General features: G+C 35.6%; 1 protein-coding gene across 2 annotated transcripts in view; it reads left to right on the forward strand.

Moving 5' to 3' along the window:
* Window positions 1–15,608, forward strand: part of HEATR5B (HEAT repeat containing 5B) — a 98,948-nt gene extending 83,340 nt beyond the window's left edge. For both annotated transcript variants that reach the window (XM_041755039.1, XM_041755040.1), the window contains exons 31-36: window positions 188–332; window positions 1,001–1,267; window positions 2,416–2,640; window positions 9,187–9,338; window positions 10,546–10,759; window positions 14,721–15,608. In XM_041755039.1, coding sequence (XP_041610973.1) covers window positions 188–332; window positions 1,001–1,267; window positions 2,416–2,640; window positions 9,187–9,338; window positions 10,546–10,759; window positions 14,721–15,025 — 1,308 coding nt within the window. In that variant the 3' untranslated portion in view covers window positions 15,026–15,608. The remainder of the gene's footprint in view (window positions 1–187; window positions 333–1,000; window positions 1,268–2,415; window positions 2,641–9,186; window positions 9,339–10,545; window positions 10,760–14,720) is intronic.
* The last annotated feature ends 2,477 nt before the right edge of the window (window positions 15,609–18,085 follow it).

Consider the following 18,085-nt stretch of genomic DNA (forward strand, 5'->3'; position numbering starts at 1 on the left):
AGTGTGTTGGAATACAATATGACCATTTCTCAAGATTGTTATACTGTTCTTATTTGTTACACAGTCATATATATTAATTTTAGCTACCAGGCTTATTTTTACATGCATATTTTCTTAGATTGTAATAACATAAATTTATCCTTTGAAATTAAGATTAATTAGATTTACCTGTGTTAATTTATAATAGCTGATTGGTGTTGAGTTGCTAAGTGTTTTGCACCGCCTCCTGTTGACCTGGAACCCACCATCTGTTCAGCTGCTGGTTACTGGAGTTGTACAACAGATAGTAAGAGCTGCTCAGGATTATTTGCAAGAAAAAAGGAACACTCTAAGTAAGCACTAGAAATTATGTTAACTTCAAAGTAGGTTTTATTTGTACTCTAACTTCTTAAATATCAAGGCCGGAAGTTTTTAATAAATAATTTAGTCATAGATATAGAGGATTTGCAATTGATTTTGCTTTCATTGGAAATAACTAAATGAAATTCCTGATGGTCAACTATTTTTTACCTTCAAAAGTGTCAACTTCATATGGTTCAACCTAATTTATAAGCGTTCCTTGTGATATGAAATGCGTTCCTAATAAAATTACCTAATAGGGTACCTGAGTGGCTCAGTGGTTGAGCACCTGCCTTCCACTCAGGTTGTGATCCCGGAGTCCTGGGGTCGAGTCCCACATTGGCCTCCCTGCATGGAGCCTGCTTCTCTTTCTGCCTATGTCTGTGTCTCTCATGAATAGATCAATAAAATATTTTTTAAAAAATACCTAGTAAAATGTTTTGAAGTAAAAAATGGATTGTCTCTTACTTTTAAAAGGAAGGACTTTTAAGGAGAACTCAATAAACAATTCTAGCAAGGCAGAGAATTATTCTGAGTAAGATGTGTTATTAGTTAAACTTTCAGTTGTGAATTCTTCTGAAAGAATTTCTCAAATATACTTAATATACTGTACTATTACTATTTTTTTCTGGAAATTTCACCAAATGTTCTTTCACTGAAGATGAAGATGACATGGAGAAAGAATCCTGTCCTATAATAGGAGAAGGAGGTGACAGCGGTGGTCTTGTTCCTGGAAAATCTCTCGTGTTTGCAACTATGGAGCTATTGATGTTCATTTTAGTACGGCATATGCCACATCTCAGTACCAAGATGTCGGATTCACCCAGTCACATAGCCACTAAAACTCGACTGTCAGAAGAAAGTGCTCGTTTGGTAGCAGCCACAGTTACCATACTCTCTGACTTACCATCCCTGTGTTCACCTGCTGGTATGGTATTGATCACTATTTGGAAATGCATTATTTTACAGTAGACAAAGATGGGCTTGCCTTTGATTTTAAGTACTATTATGAATTATTTTCCTCTGAAATCTCAAGTACAGAAGGAGAAGTTAGTCTTTTATGATGTGTTGATCTTTAGGAGTCTATAAAGATTAAGGATTTTTAAAAACCCAAAACTTAAGATGTTCTTCAGATGTATTTCAAACTTCAGCAAGGAGATAGAACACCAGCTTGAGGCAAGACACTGAATGTTAGCAGACAGGCATAAGATGGGATGACTAAACAGCTTAGTTTCTGATCTGATTGCCACTCTGGAGTCTCTGACAAACCGAAAAACATCAGATGAGTGTGACCACCAACTCTAAGGAGTAACTAAAGAAATTATAGCTGTAAAGATGATAGTTGTCTGCAGATATCCAAAAAGTACTGGATGGAAATGCAGACTTTCCCTCTATCTGTCTAGAAGAAAGAAACAATATCAGGAGATATAAAGGTAAATTTCATCCCAACACAAGCCTATATATAGATGTGAAAATAATGAATTCTCCACTGCTGGAGCTTTGCTGGCTGACTATGATAGCGGCCTAAGAAAGTGATGAGGAGCGTCTTCCATGAGGTGGGAGGTTGGATTCGATGACCTTAAAGTTCTTTCAGCTACAAGTTCCAGGATTATTTCATTTCTTTTTTGCTTACCCATATAGTCTTTTCATCGTTTTTCCTGGCTTGGTTAAGGCTGACTTCAGTATGCTGCAGATTGATTACATGTCTTAGAATTGCTACAAGATTCATCAAATTGCTCAGATAGTTATCATAGTGTATGGAAGTGCTTCCCTTCCATTTTTCTATCTTCTTTTCTTATTTTCATTTTGAAGGGCATGACATATTAAAGGGGAAATATTGGAAATAATAAGAACAAGGCTAGATGGAAAAAGGAAGAAAATATTGTCTTCTTTAACTTGCCACTTTGTCATCTTCTTTTCTAAACATTGGATTATAATAATAGTAATGCAGTAAATTTTGTATAACAACAAGGGAAAAAATAATATTAAGCCACAATCAATTCTAAAAAACAATTGAAATAACTGTAATGTGAGAACTGAGTAGTTATGAGGTAATCTGATTTGTTTTCAATTCAGGGTGTATGACAATCCTGCCCACAATTCTGTTTTTAATTGCAAGAATATTGAAAGACACAGCAGTAAAGTCTGCAGATAATCAGGTCCCTCCACCAGTCAGTGCAGCTCTTCAAGGGATTAAAAGCATCGTGACCCTCTCAATGGCCAAGACTGAGGACACTCAGAAACAGTGGACGGCTCTAATTCGCAGCACTCTCGCATGCATCCTGGAATATTCTCAACCAGGTAACCTAATCAGGGCTGAAAACCCATAATCTATTGGAATAGCTGTTTGTCAGGGCACCTGGATGGCCCAGTAGTTGAGCATCTGCCTTTGGCTCAGGTCGTGATCCTGGGGTCCTGGGAGTGAGTCCTGTATCAGGCTTACCACAGGGAGCCTCCTTCACCCTCTGCCTATGTCTCTGTCTCTCTGTGTCTCTCATGAATAAATAAATAAAATCTTAAAAAAGAAATATCTGTTTGTCAATAACTAATTGAATGAGCTTGTCAGAGAAGTGCAGTGTAACACTGAATCAACTCGGGTGTTTTAGTAACAGGTAGGAACATTATTAGTAACCCTTTCTGGATGTTGACTGTAAATGTCCTTGGCTTACAACTTAAATACATGGTGGAGGTTCTCCCTTACCCCCACAAAAAAAAAAAAAAAAAAAAAGATTTTAGAAAATATACCCAATGGATAAGTGTTAATGTATTTGTTTGCTTCAGTTTTTTTTAATAAAAATAATAGGAGAGAAAATTGATGTATCTGTCACCACCCCAGATTATCTTCAAATGAAACTACAGTCTTGATTTTGAGGTTTCATTCCAGAAATATTTACATATGTAAATAAATATACTTTCTGTATTAGTAAATGTATGTCTATATTAATAAATTATATGCATGTATATATTAATAAATGCATATGTGAATTACATATAAAATGAGATAAATAACCATAAGCGATATATAGTATTTCTCTTGTGTTTTTACATAAGTAATGTCATAGTATATCATTCTACCTTTGCTTTCTTATGCAGGAATAAGGGTGTTTTTTTTTTTTAGCTATTAGTATGTACATATAAAACTCTCATTTATTCCTTTTAACTTCTATATAGTTTTCATCATATGAAAACTATATGTTTTTTAATTATTATTCATTCCCCTGTCCAGTGATATTTCTGCTATTTCTGATTTTTTCCCCATTATAAAAATTGCTACCGTGAACATCTTTATAAATCTTCATGCACTTATGCTATGAGATTTGCTAGAGAATACCCCAGAAGCGGAATTGATGGCACATTTTAATTTTATCAGACATGGCCAAATCATTCTCCAAAGTAGCCATATGAATTTACACACCCACCAGCAGTGTAGGATAATCTCTATTTCTACATGTCCTCACCAATACTTGGTATTTCAGACTTTTATTTTTTTTTTTTTTTATTTTTTTTTTTTTTTAAACTTTTTTTTTTTTTTTTTTAATTTTATTTATTTATGATAGTCATACAGAGAGAAAGAGAGAGGCAGAGACACAGGCGGAGGGAGAAGCAGGCTCCATGCGCCGGGAGCCTGATGTGGGATTCGATCCCGGGTCTCCAGGATCGCGCCCTGGGCCAAAGGCAGGCGCCAAACCGCTGCGCCACCCAGGGATCCCTATTTCAGACTTTTAAATTTTGCTATCTGATGGGCAAAATGTACTGTTTTATTGTCTTAATTTGCATTTCTCATTTTCCTAGTGAGTTATAAGCATTTTTCATGCTTCTGTTTAATTTGGGAGGAAATGTTTATTCACATTTTTGTCCATTTTTCTTCTGTGTTTGACTTTTTTCTCTCATTTTATTTCTGTTGTAAAGAAAATGTCACAAGTACTGAAAAAGAATAAAGATTTACCATGTCACCTATCATCTATTAAAACATGTCCACACTAAGACTGTGGAAGCAAGCCCTTGAATCAAGAGATAGAGCAATGAAACACACAAATTGCTTTAAAACAGACATTTATCCACATGAGAATGTAAAAGCACATTCATTATTCTTCAAATGGTTTGTATCAGCTCTTTGAGATACCAGTTCCAATTACGCTCTCACCTTATATTATGACTCAAAATAAATGCCAAATAAATTAAAACAGTAATGTATAGTTAAAAAAAAAATACCCCAGGCCAGAAGAAATTCAAACAGAACCTAGAGATTAAATCACAGGGTGCCTGGGTAGCTCAGTTGGTTGAGCATACAGCTCTTGATTTGGCTCAGGTCATGATCAGGTCATGATTGTGAAATGGCTCCACATTCAGCATGGAGTCTGCTTGAGATTATTTTCTTTCCTTTCCTCTTTCCCCTGCCCTCATGCTTACATGTACTCTCTCTCTCTCTCTCTCTCTCTCTCTCAAATATATAAATAAATAAAATCATTAGAAGTTAAACTGTCACTGGGTAGTAGAATTTCAAGTTTTATTTCTTCCCTAGACCATTTATATATATATATATATATATTTTTTTTTTTTAGATTTTATTCATCCATTCATGAGAGACACATAGAGGCAGAGACACAGTCAGAGGGAGAAGCAGGCCCCCTGTAGGGAGCCTGATGTGGGACTCGATCTTGGGTCTCCAGGATCACGCCCTGGGCCAAAGGCAGGCGCTAAACCGCTGAGCCACCCAGGTGTCCCTATTTTTATATTGTTAAACAATGGCCATGTATTATTTTTATTATCTGAATTTTTTAATATTAATTATTTGAAAGAGAAAAATTAATTAGTTTTATTAATGCTACTGAAACTATTTTAGCTTTATCATGAGTTAATGTTTGGCTTTTAAAGCAGGTTTTTAATGAAAGAAATATTAAATGCCATATTTATATATATGTATATGTGTGTAAATAGATATGAATAACAAGATAAAGAAATAGTTAAGTGTTTAAGAATATAAATACTGTTTTAATTTTCATGGGGCAGTGTCATAGTCAATAATCATGTTTTTGGGGCACCTGGGTGGCTTAGTTAGGAGTCTGCCATCACGGTTTAGCGCCTGCCTTTGGCCCAGGGCGTGATCCTGGAGTCCTAGGATCGAGTCCCACATCGGGCTCCCTGCATGGAGCCTGCTTCTCTCTCTGCCTCTCTCTCTCTCTCTCTCTCTCTCTCTGCCTCATGAATGAATAAATAAATAAAATCTTAAAAAAAAAAAAGAGTCTGCCATCAGCTCGGGTCATGATCTGAGGGTCTTGGGATTGAGCCAGGCATCAGGCTCCCTGTTCAGCGGGGACTCTGTTTCTCCCTCTCCCTCTGCAGCTCCCCCTGCTTGCTCTCTCTCTCTTTCTGTCAAATAGATTAATTAAATCTTTTTTAAAAACATCATGTGTTTTCCCAATTGTCAGCTATATGGGAAGGTTTTGATATTTTATCAGTCTAGTTCATTAATATTAAGTTGATTTAAAGGTATGATAAGGAAATTAACTTGACTAAGATAATCTGTCCAGAAATGAATTTTCAGGAGACAGTATGAAGTGGAGATCAGGCCAGAGGTATTATTTGTATAGTATTTGCAAGTAAGGCAAGCAGAATCCTTTGCTTTACAAGGATAATTTTGTAATAGAGAATTTTTATTTAGGAAATCATATTTCTTAGTATAAAATCTGAGACTTCCACTTCGAAAAAATGTGCATGTGTGTGTACTCACATGAACAAACACATGCATGTATGTAAAATCTCCTTGGGTATAGCATATACTCTTAAGATTGCTGGCATTATTTTTTCATTTTTAAAAATTTCAATTATGAAATAGACTTCAAACTTTTTACAAAGTTATAAGAATGGTATAGTAAACTACAGTATACCCTTCTCCTAGATTCATCAACTGTTAACATTTTGCCACATTTTAATTTTATTACTCTGTAATCTGCATGTTATTGTTAATATCATTGTTAATTTTGCTGAGCTGTTTGAGAATACACTGAAGTCATCATGACTCACTACTAAATGCTTCATGGATGTCCTATGAACAAGAATGTTCTCTTACATAACCACAGAAGAATTCTCAAATGTAGGCAATTTAACATCGATATAATGCTATTATTGTTCAGATACAAATTTTACCAATTGTCCTAATAATGACTATAGAACCTTTTCTTTTTATATAGGATATAGTCCATGATCATGCACTGTACTTAGTTGTCCTAATGCTTTCATCTTCTTTTTTTTAATTTTTTATTTATTTGTGATAGTCACAGAGAGAGAGAGAGAGAGAGAGAGGCAGAGACACAGGCAGAGGGAGAAGCAGGCTCCATGCACCGGGAGCCCGACGTGGGATTCGATCCTGGGTCTCCAGGATTGCGCCCTGGGCCAAAAGCAGGCGCCAAACCGCTGCGCCACCCAGAGATCCCTGCTTTCATCTTCTTTAGTCTGAGGCAGTCATTCAACTTTTTAAAAAAATTTTTCATGATGCTAATGTTTTTTTAAAAATACAGACATCTATTTTATAGATTGGTTTTCAGTTTGGAATTGCATGATTTTTTTTTTCTCATCATTAGATTCAGGTTTTGCTTTTTTGGAAGGAAGACTATATGAATATTTTTATGTCTTTCTCAGTGCATCTTGTAAGGAGGTATATAATATTGCTTCATCCCATTATTAGGAGTCTTAACTTTAATAACTTCATTAAGATGGTATCTGTCATATTTCTCCACTATAAAGTTGATATTTTTCCCTTTTACAATTAATAAGGAATTTGTGGAGACATAATTTGAAACTCTGTCAGTTATCTGTTCCCCATCAAGCTTTCACCCATTAGTTTTTGGGTTTTTTGGTTTTTTTGTTTTTTCTTAAGTAAACCCTACCTGCAGCATGGGGCTTGAACTCAGGACCCTGAGATCAAGAGTCGCATACTCCACCAACTGAGCCAGTTAGGTGCCCGCATACCCAGTGGTTTTAACATCTGTTGTACCTGCACAGTTATTACTGTGATGATGTCAAAATGATAATTTTCTAACTTCTGTATTTTCTTCCTTTTACATATATTAGCTAGCATTTCACTGAGCTTTTTCCTTGCCCTCATTTATTATTTTCTTATATGTTTATTGTTTATTACTATCAGATTTATGATCCTTTATTTAATTCAGTGGACCCATTATTGTCATTTTGGCATATCCCCATTATTTCTTGAGCACATTTTTATTTTTCTGCAGCAAGAAATAGCAGGCTTACCTTGCATTTTTCCTATTCGTGTTCTGGAACCCATCACCGCTCCAAAACACCTTTCCTGATTTCTTTTAGTAGAAAACCATATTTAAATGGCAAATCTTGGGGACACCAGGGTGGCTCAGTGGTTGACATTTGCCTTGGGCTCAGGTCATGATCCTGGGGTCCTGGGATTGAGTCCTGTATTGGGCTCCCCACAGGGAGCCTGCTTCTCCCTCTGCATATGTCTCTGCCTCTCTCTTATGTCTCTCATGAATAAATAAATAAAATCTCTAAAAAGTAAAAAAATAAATGGCAAATCTTAAAGTCACAATTTTGTTTTTTTATTTTTATTTTTAAAATGTTTTATTTATTTATTTGACAGAAAGAGAACACAATCAGGGGGACCAGTAGCCAGAGGCAGAGGGAGAAGCAGGCTCCCCACTGAGTAGGGAGCCCAACGTGGGGCTTGATCCCAGGACTCTGAGATCATGATCTGAGCCAAAGGCAGACACTTAATGGACTGAGCAACCCAGGTGCCCGTTAAAGTCACAATTTTAAAATAAAGTGTTAATTTTCCAACAAAAAATTGCTTACATTGTCACAAACTCTGAGTTAGAAATTGTTCTCATTTCACCTGCAATAATATTCCTACTATGGAGTTGGGTTTTTAAGAGGTATGACTTAGATGATTGTAGGTTTGCTAAATCCTTCAAATTTTGCATCTCTTTTTTTTGTGTGTGTGTGTGTTAAATTAACAAACTTCTTTTCAACCATTGTTCTTAGCCCATTCTATTGTATGCCAGTACCCTAATTATTACATAATGTTAACATACCAAATATATATGTTCATACTCCTGATAAATTATTGATTGTATTGAGTATTTGCAGTTTCCAAATTAGTCCAAATTTATACAGAAAGAATGGTAGTAAGTTCAGCCATGAAATAAATCATGATAAAATAGTATAGATCTCTTAGATGTTTAATAATAGTTTTCTTTAGAATAAATGTAAATATTTCCTGTATTTCTAATTACATACTATATTTCCATTAGGTTGTATCTATCCTCACATAAATGATTGTGATAGAAAGAAGTTCTCTAAAATTATGAGAATACTGTGTTCAAGAAATTGTGCCAGATTTTTTAGATTATGGTTGTATAAAATTTATAGGTCTACTGTGGATTTTTAAATTACTTAGAATATTTTATAATCACTTAACGTTGTTGGAAGGAAAGTATGTGGAAATTTTTTTATCAATTTAAACTATAAAGAAGTTACATAGCTACATAAGTTTTAAGTAATTCTTTATTACTGTGTTATTGTTCCTACTCAAATTTGCTTTCCCTTGTTAAGATTTATGCTGGAATTTTTTTTTTAGTTAATATCGTACCATCCAAAAAAGGAAAAAAGAATTTAAATACAGGACTCCTAATAAAGTATCTCCGTTTCCTTAGTAGTAGATGAGTTCTATTCATAAAGTTGTTTATGGATTGTATTAGATTTAGGCAGTGTGTGGGTTAGGAGAGAGGGTTATTCAAGATTGGAGTTCCAAAACATGTTGGAAATAGCACATTGCTTTAATTTTTCACATATTTTAATATTATTCATATATTTCAGAAGATTCCATGCCTATGCCTGATGAAGTAAGCATGCTAACAGCAATTGCACTCTTCCTGTGGTCTGCTAGTAGTGAAATAATAGGAGTCCAGTCATTACAGAATGGCTGCATGAACAGATTTAAAAATGCATTAAATTCATGTGACCCATGGGTAAGTTACACTTAAACACAGTGGTAAAATTCCACTTTATCAGTAAAATTTTAGATTGATTCATTAAAATGGTGATACATCAAATGAAAACCTAAATATTTGTTATATAGCTTTTGAATAGAAAAGCTGCCAAGGTTACTCACGTTAAGCACTTGGAGACACATGTGTGTATGCATATTTATACATGCAAAATATTTTCCAATATCTGAAATGTTTGATTAACTCTGGCTTATATTGGTAGAAATTTTACATGACTCTATGATCATATTTTTCACTGTTTACTTAATGGCACCAAAAACATTAAAGAATCAATTTATATTATAAGTTTTATTATATTACATGTTTATTATATTACATGTATATTACATGTTTTGATGAAGTTTTTCTAGAAAATACATTTTTTTTGGTTTCACAATGTCAGAGTCTAAAGATTCTCAGTCCTGCTGCACATCAGAAAAAAATCAGTTTAGTAACATGATTCCTAGACTCTGCTACTGTCTTCCTGAATCATAAGTCTGTATTTTAAAAATACTGCCCAAGTATCTCTTATGCCCAGCAAGGTCTGGCAACTTCTCTTCTACCAAAGTGCTGAAACTGCTTTATTCTACTATTTGACCCATATGGTGATGGGTCTTCCTTTTATTGTTGTTGTTGTTGTTAGTATGAAGTCTTTTTAAGCTAAAGTGGAGCCAATGAGATTTTACTTTCTAGTCCTGGAAAACTTAAATTGGCATAAGCAGTCATTTCCAGGGAATTCAAATGAACTTGAGTTGTCTAGTGTATTTTTATAGCAGTGTTTGACATCATTTAGATACTAGCTTTCCTTACTAAATAGGTTAAAGTGAAAAGGACAATTGTCAAGTAAAGAAAAAATAAAAAACATATATTGGAATTCCTAGCTTCTTCCACACTATAGAAATATATGAATTATGTAAGCTTGGTAATTTGGCAGTTACCGCGTAAGGAATATTTATTTAATTAATTTTAATTAATTTTGGGGGTTTCATTATTCTAACTTAATTTAATTTTGGAAGTTTCATTATTCTAACTTCATTTCCATAAATAGAAAATGGCATTTATTCATCCCACATTTTTATTTTCATTCTGCAATATCACATCTTTTCAGCATATATTAAGTTGCAGTGTGATTGTACAGCAAATAAGAACTATCACACATGTTAATTAATTAAATGATTTTCTTTTATAGGTTCAAGCCAAATGTTACCAGCTTCTCCTCTCAGTCTTCCAGCATTCCAATCGTGCCCTATCAACCCCCTATATCCATTCTTTAGCTCCAATAGTGGTTGAAAAGCTGAAAGCTGTTGAAAGAAATAGACCAGCCAGTAGCACAGAACTTTTAGCTGTTCAAGAAGGAATCAAAGTTCTGGAAACATTAGTTGCTCTTGGGGAAGAACAGAATAGTAAGTATTCTTAATAAAAACACAATAATCCAAAATGAAGAACTCTGTGTGTGTGTGTGTGTGTGTGTGTGTGTGTGTGTGTATACATGTATATATACTTCTTATTTGATATTGGACACAGGCCATTGCAATAAGTTTACTAAGGAGTGGTTACTATCTGAAAGATTAATATTTTTGCTCATACTACTAACAATGTATTGAGGTGATTCAAATTCACTTTTTTATGAGCAAGAGGTTAAAACAAATTACTGATGGCATTTCAACACATTGATTTTTTTCTTCTAGGAATGTACTATTTAAGAACTAGGAAAAATGTCGATATTTAATTGATTTATAAGAATAATTTATTATGGTGTCATAATACAAGTACACAAGCTTTATAACAAATAGGATTAGATTAATATTAATGCTAAACATCATTATTAAAATACCTCCAATTTTGAAATTTAAAAATTATTTTTATTTAATGAAAAGCTACCAGAGGGGCGCCTGGGTGGCTCAGTTAGTTAAGTGGCTGCCTTTGGCTCAGGTCATGATCCCAGGGTCCTGGAATCAAGCCTGCTCAGCCAGGGGCCTGCTTCTCCTCCCTGTCCCCTGCTCATGTTCTCCCTCCCTCACTTTCTCTCTCTGTCTCTCAAACAAACAAATAAAATCTTTAAATAAAAACAAGGAAAAGCTACCAGATACATCCATTTACTCAGACTTAGGCAGCTTAATTCCTACTCTTCTTTATTCCTTTGATTTCATCACAGTCTAAGATTTGTTTTTAGAAATATGACTTTTAATTGTTGCAGAAAGACTATGCTTTTTGAACTGTGATTGAACATTAAGCTGTTTCTAATTTTTCTTTTTTTTTTTCTAATTTTTCAATATCGTAAATAACTGAGATGAGTATCCTTGTACAGATATCTTTGCACACATTTTTTATTATATCTATCAGATAAATTTCTTAACATGAAATTACTGGAGATTGAAGGAAGTGCATGTTTTTAAGGCTTTTAATATATGTTGCCAGATTACTCTTCAGATAACAGTTATATCCATTTTTTCTATCGTAAGTTTTTTTCTTTTTCCCTTTAAAAAACTGACAGGAAATTGGAAGGTAGAGGCTTTGAAAAAGTTATTTTAAGAGCTTCACTATAAAATAATAACCCTTGGGATCCCTGGGTGGCTCAGCGGTTTAGCGCCTGCCTTGGGCCCAGGGTGTGATCCTGGAGACCCAGGATCGAGTCCCACGTCAGGCTCCCTGCATGGAGCCTGCTTCTCCCTCTGCCTGTGTCTCTGCCTCTGTGTGTGTGTGTGTGTGTGTCATGAATAAATAAATAAAATCTTAAAAAATAAAATAAGATTTTAAAATAAAATAATAACCCAGGGACTCCTAGGTGGCATCTGACTCTTGGTTTTGGCTCTGATAGTGGTCTGGGGTCTGGAGATTGGACCCTGAGTCGGGTTCTGCACTCTGCACTTGGAATCTGCCTGTCCCTCTCCCTCCCCCTCTGCTCTTCCCCACAACACACACACACATGCCTGCATGCATTTGTGCTCTCTCCCTCAAATAAATAAAATATTTAAAAAAATAATAATAATAATAATCCAGAACCATGAAAGTGGAAAAGGAGAAATGCAGAGGTAGTTATGAAAAAAACTGACCTGAGTTGATGAGTTATGAGTTATAGGGAGCAAAAGAGGAGAGCCAAAACAGAACTGTTCCCTGAAAGAAGTGTGGAAGGAGTATCAAAATTGGAAAAGTCAGGAAGAAAGACTCTTTGGGAGTTGATAAGTTTAGTTGAAATTAGATATCATTAGAAGGGTTCCCTGGGTGGCTCTGCGGTTTAGCGCCTGCCTTCAGCCCAGGGCGTGATCCTGGGGTCCCAGGATTGAGTCCCACATCAGGCTCCCTGCATGGAGCCTGCTTCTCCCTCTGCCTGTGTCTCTGCCTCTCTCTCTCTCTCTCATGAATAAATAAATAAAATCTTAAAAAAAAAAAAAGAAATTAGATATCAGTAGATTATTTGGATAGAAATAATGTGGCTGACATCATGGCCTGTGTTTGTGACCATCATGGCCAAAACCAAAGGTACATGTTGGCCATCTCATTATATCATATATGTTCATTCATTCATTCATTCATTCATTGATTTGATGTTATCTTCCTGGTAAATGCCATCATATCCCATTTATAGGACTCATTTCCCTTTGGTTTTTGCATGCATTCAGCCTTATATTTATCTTAATTTTTTTTAAATGCCAATTTTACTATAACTCTCAAAAGTCTTCCTACAAATACAATGCATCTGTTATCTCAGTGAAGCAGTCTATTAAAAAATGAAGAAACCATGATAATGCTTATTGCTGATATATCTCACTAACACTTAAAACTATAATATATAGTTATATAAAATATAGTAATATAATTCCCAGAGGGTGAATTTTCTAGCTTTTAAATTTTTTTGTCACTCAACTTTCTTCACAACAGTTGGCAAATGCTAATTTTTTGTTTTTAACTTTGCAGTATCCATTACATAAATAGGCAGTGAATGTTTTTATACTCAACATGACCAAGGTTATAAGCAAAGACATTGGAATTATATTTGAGTCTTAATTCTCATCATCTTTATTCAGTCTACTACTCAGAACTTGTCTTACCTTCTTTTGAAACTTCTCTAGGATTCAAGAGAATCTTGCTTTCTATTCTTATATCTAATCATCTCATTACTAAATAGCTATAATAGTGTCCTAATCAATTTTAACCTCTCCTTTGTTTAAGTATTGTGAGTAGCAGGGCGCCTGGGTGGCTCACAGGGGCAAAATGGGATTAGGGTTCTGGAAAGGCCTCATGATTATCATCATTGTCTTTCTTGAGGTCAGTGAGTGTTGTATTCCATGTTCTGGATCAGGTGCTTCCTGCTCCCCTACAGCCTTGGCTACTATCATTCTACAAAAATTAACAGAAATTAAAAGTGGAAAAAGCACGATTCTCAATGTTTATTATCAGATACTTATGTATATATGATCACATTTTTTTCTTAAGAAAAATACCAGCTTTAATGAAACTTATGTTCCAGGATGGAGTTGTTAATATGGGAAGACAGAGACTAATAAGTGGGATTAACTCTCCAAGTAAATCTCTCAGGGCTTCGAATTTATGTCAGCCAGACATGGGTTCTTGTTTTTTAACCCTAAATTCTACATATTTGATTCTTTTTGAGATATTTTCCCCTTACTTACTGTGGGTTTGAGGGGATAATAAAATGGGAAAGAGTTGTATTTCTATTTTAAAAAGAAGGAATACCTAGTTTTAGTTAAATAACAGTAAAGGGATGCTGCTCAGGTTCTGTTTCCTATTCTAACCTCCCTATTCTGAAATACCCTTAAAAATGTCATGATCGTACTGAGTACATTTCACCAAATGGCCAGCATTTTTTTGTTTGCCTTTTCTTAAAATTTAAATTCAGTTAATTAACATGTAATATATTATTAGTTTCAGAGGTAGAGGTCAGTGATTCTTTAGTCGTATATAACACTCAGTGCTCATTACATCACTTGCCCTCTTTAATGTCCATCATCGAGTTACCCTATGTCCCTTCCCCTCCAGCAATCCTCAGTTTGTTTCCTAGATTTGAGTCTCTTGTTTGTCTCTCTCTCTGATATCATCTTGTTTTATTTTTCCTCTCTTCCCCTGTGACCCTCTGTTTTCTTAAATTTTTTGTATTTTTTGTTTAATAAAACAAATTAATATAAATCTAAAACATAATCTTAACAAACCTGGTCTTCAGCCCTAACATAGCTTGCACTAAGTAAATATTTAATATGAGTTATTATTGAGGTCTAAAACAGATTCTATCTGCTTATGTTTTATTATGATTGAGACTATTGTGGTAATTGCCTAATTTTAAAATTAAAGTTTATTGTAATTGACAGATTCGTGATGATCTTCAGAATGTATCATTGTTATTTGCAGGAGTCCAGTTACTTGCCCTTTTAGTTCCCACTTTGATCTCTTACCTGCTGGATGAAAACTCTTTTGCCTCAGCAAGCACAGTTTCCAAGGATCTTCATGAGTTTGCACTCCAGAATTTAATGCATATTGGACCTCTGTATCCACATGCTTTCAAGACAGTAATGGGAGCGGCTCCTGAATTGAAAGTACGTTTGGAAACTGCTGTTCGAGCAAGCCAAGCCAGCAAAGCTAAAGCAGCTACCAGGCAGCCAACCCCTACTGTACATTCTACACCAACCATTAAGCTAAAAACAAGTTTTTTTTAATTTGATATTCCATTCATTTTTGTTTATATTGTCAACTGACAATTTATTAGTGATAGCCACTGTACCATCCTGGGCTACAGGTTCTACTTTATTTGTATATGGGTATTGTATGCTCTAAGTAGGTTAAGTAAAATAATGCTTATGCCATTTTCTGATTTGGAAGGAGTGATTGTTTTTATCATGTGGTGTTTGTGCTTTCATTTTCCTCCTAATTCTTTTTTATTAATTTATTTTTTAAATACTGAGCCACAGTCTCTTAAATTTAAGTGCTAAAAACAATTATAATCACATAGTTGGGTAGCCTATTGGTATTGTCCGGGGAAAAAATAGGCCAATATTCAGCATCTGTCAAGAAAAAATTTAATTGAGAAACAAGCAGAATTTAAATTTTGAAGAAACTAAAAGAATGGAAAATGTTTCGTGGTGTATATAATATGAATAAAGGCACGTTTTCTTAGCATTTTTCAAAATGTCCTTACCTTTCTGATAGATCTTTTTAATTACTAAATTATGCTTGTGTGTATTTTAGTTGTTAACTGAATTAAAACTCTCATTTAAAGGTCTATTAAATTTTTCAAATGTGGAATGATGTTCTGCTTTTTTTTTTTATGGCTAAAATTTGACCTTGGTTATGTTTTATAACCGCAATACAGAGCATTGAGTCCTGACTGTGATGGTTAGTTTCATTCGTTGAATATTTATTGAGTGCCTACTGTATATGAGGCATCAGGCTAAGTGCTGCAGGGCATACAAAAATGAATTCGTCATAATTATGATGATGCCAGTCTGTTGTGCAATGGGAATTTTACCACATCAAATAGATAATAGATGAGATAAGCATTTGACACAGTGTTGAGCAAAATTTAAACACCCAAGTTTTACCAGAGAGTGTTACATAGACTGTAGTATCAACAGAAAATCACCTTTCTGAATATTCCAGATGCATACCTCTTTATCATCTGCTGCCACCTACCCGCTTTCATGCCCTAACCAGCTGGCGGCTCCTGTCTTCCTGTCAGGCTGTCTTATTCAGGCTTTTAGGCCTCAGATAGGTGCTTTCTTTCACCAGTTGTCTCACTTTCCTTTATATCTACAGGGTGTTTTTTTCATTTCATTAGGCTTTGTTTAGTTTATTCACACGGGAGTGCAACCTTCACTACAATCAATTATGAACATTTTCATTATTCCAAAAAGAAATCTCATAGGCCACCCCGATGGCTCAGTCAGTTGAGCGACTGACTCTTGATTTTGGCTCAGGTCATGATATCAGGGTCATGAGCCATGCCTTGGGCTCTGTACTGGTGGGCAAGGAGTCTGCTTAAGATTCTTTTCCCTTTCCTTCTCCCTCTCCCTTTGTCCACCCCCCACCCCACCCCCGCCCCAGCTTACATGTACTTGTGTATGCTCTATCTCTGAAATAAATAAATCTTAAAAAAAAAAAAAAAAGAGGGATCCCTGGGTGGCGCAGCGGTTTGGCGCCTGCCTTTGGCCCAGGGTGCGATCCTGGAGGCCCAGGATCGAATCCCACGTCAGGCTCCCGGTGCATGGAGCCTGCTTCTCCCTCTGCCTGTGTCTCTGCCTCTCTCTCTCTCTCTCTCTCTCTCTCTCTGTGACTATCATAAATAAAAATTTAAAAAAATTTTTTAAAAAAAGAAACCTCAAAAAAAAAAAAAAGAAAGAAACCTCACACCCTTTAGCGTAGCGATCACCCTACAACCTTTCCATTTATTGCCAGCCTTTCACTACCACAAATCTACTATCTATCTCCATCAGTTCTTGTTATGAACATCTCGTATAACATCTCACAAAGAATATATGGTCTTTTGTGACTGGCTTCTTGATGTTTTTTTGCTTGTTTGGGTTTTTTTTGTTGTTGTTTTGTTTGTTTGTTTGCTTTAGCCTTCAAAAAACTTTATTGGGGGATAAGCCTCACTCAGAAAAAGCCAACCTCTAAAAAAGGAGCTGTACGTATTGTAAGCTGATTTGATGTATATTCATGACTTGAACATTCATGGCTCAAAATAAAGACCCTCAAACACAAATGAATCTAAAGCTATCATAATCCAAAATCATGTGATTCACATAGATGTGCTTAAATTAGCTCTTAAAATATGACCTATGTACTAAGACTGTCCTTTCCTCATGATTAACTGAAGCATGTGGCCATTAAAAGGGAGGGTGAGGGAGGGCGCCTAGGTGATTCATTTGGTTAAGCATCTGCCTTTGGCTCAGGTCATGCTTCTGGGGTCCTGGGATGGAGCTCTGCATCCCATTAGGCTCCCTGCTCAGCAGGGAGTCTGCTTTTCCCTCTCCCTCTGCCACTCTCACTGCTTATTGTCTCTCTCTCTCTCTCTCTCTCTCAAAGAGTAAAATCTTTTAAAAGAAAATAAGAGGGAGGGGGAGGCAAATGTGATTTGGAACTTTCTGGCACAATACATCCAACTACTGTGGGTACACACAAAGACAGTACATAAGATGCAAAAGATAGTACATAAGATGCAAAGGGATAATGCCCACCAGAGTTTGCACCTAGACCCTGTGCAAGATGCAGCTCCACTAGAGTTTTGATCAGTTCACTTAGGGGAAAAGTGCCTAGCAACAACCCTCATGCCTCATTTACACCCATCTATGGCCCTCACTGACTCAATGGTGTTTTTTGTTTTTGTTTTTGTTTTTTGATTTTTGTTTTTTTCCTTTTAAGAACATCTGAAGACATGGAAAATGGTTGGAACCACCATCAAGTAACAGCAATTTCAAAAGCTGAAAAAGCTCTAGACCATTTCCTGGTCCAGTCTTCTCCCCTATTGTTAGAGTTCTGCCACCAAAAGGGGGGAAAATGGTGTCAAGTTCTTCGTGACCAGGCCTTGGCAAAGCCAATAAATAGAGCTTGTCGAAGGCAGAACCATTTTATGGGCAACCTCCTGTAGGTGCAAATTTGGTGGTTGAGAAAAGAAGGAGCAAGGCGTGTGTGCAAAAACCAGTTAAGAGTCCCTTTGTCAAGGGTTTGGTGACCCAACCCCAGATGCCAAGGATGGTGCCAGCAGACCAGGACCTGCCAAA

This window comes from Vulpes lagopus, chromosome 5 (genome assembly GCF_018345385.1).
Source record: "Vulpes lagopus strain Blue_001 chromosome 5, ASM1834538v1, whole genome shotgun sequence".
Taxonomy (NCBI): Eukaryota; Metazoa; Chordata; class Mammalia; order Carnivora; family Canidae; genus Vulpes; species Vulpes lagopus.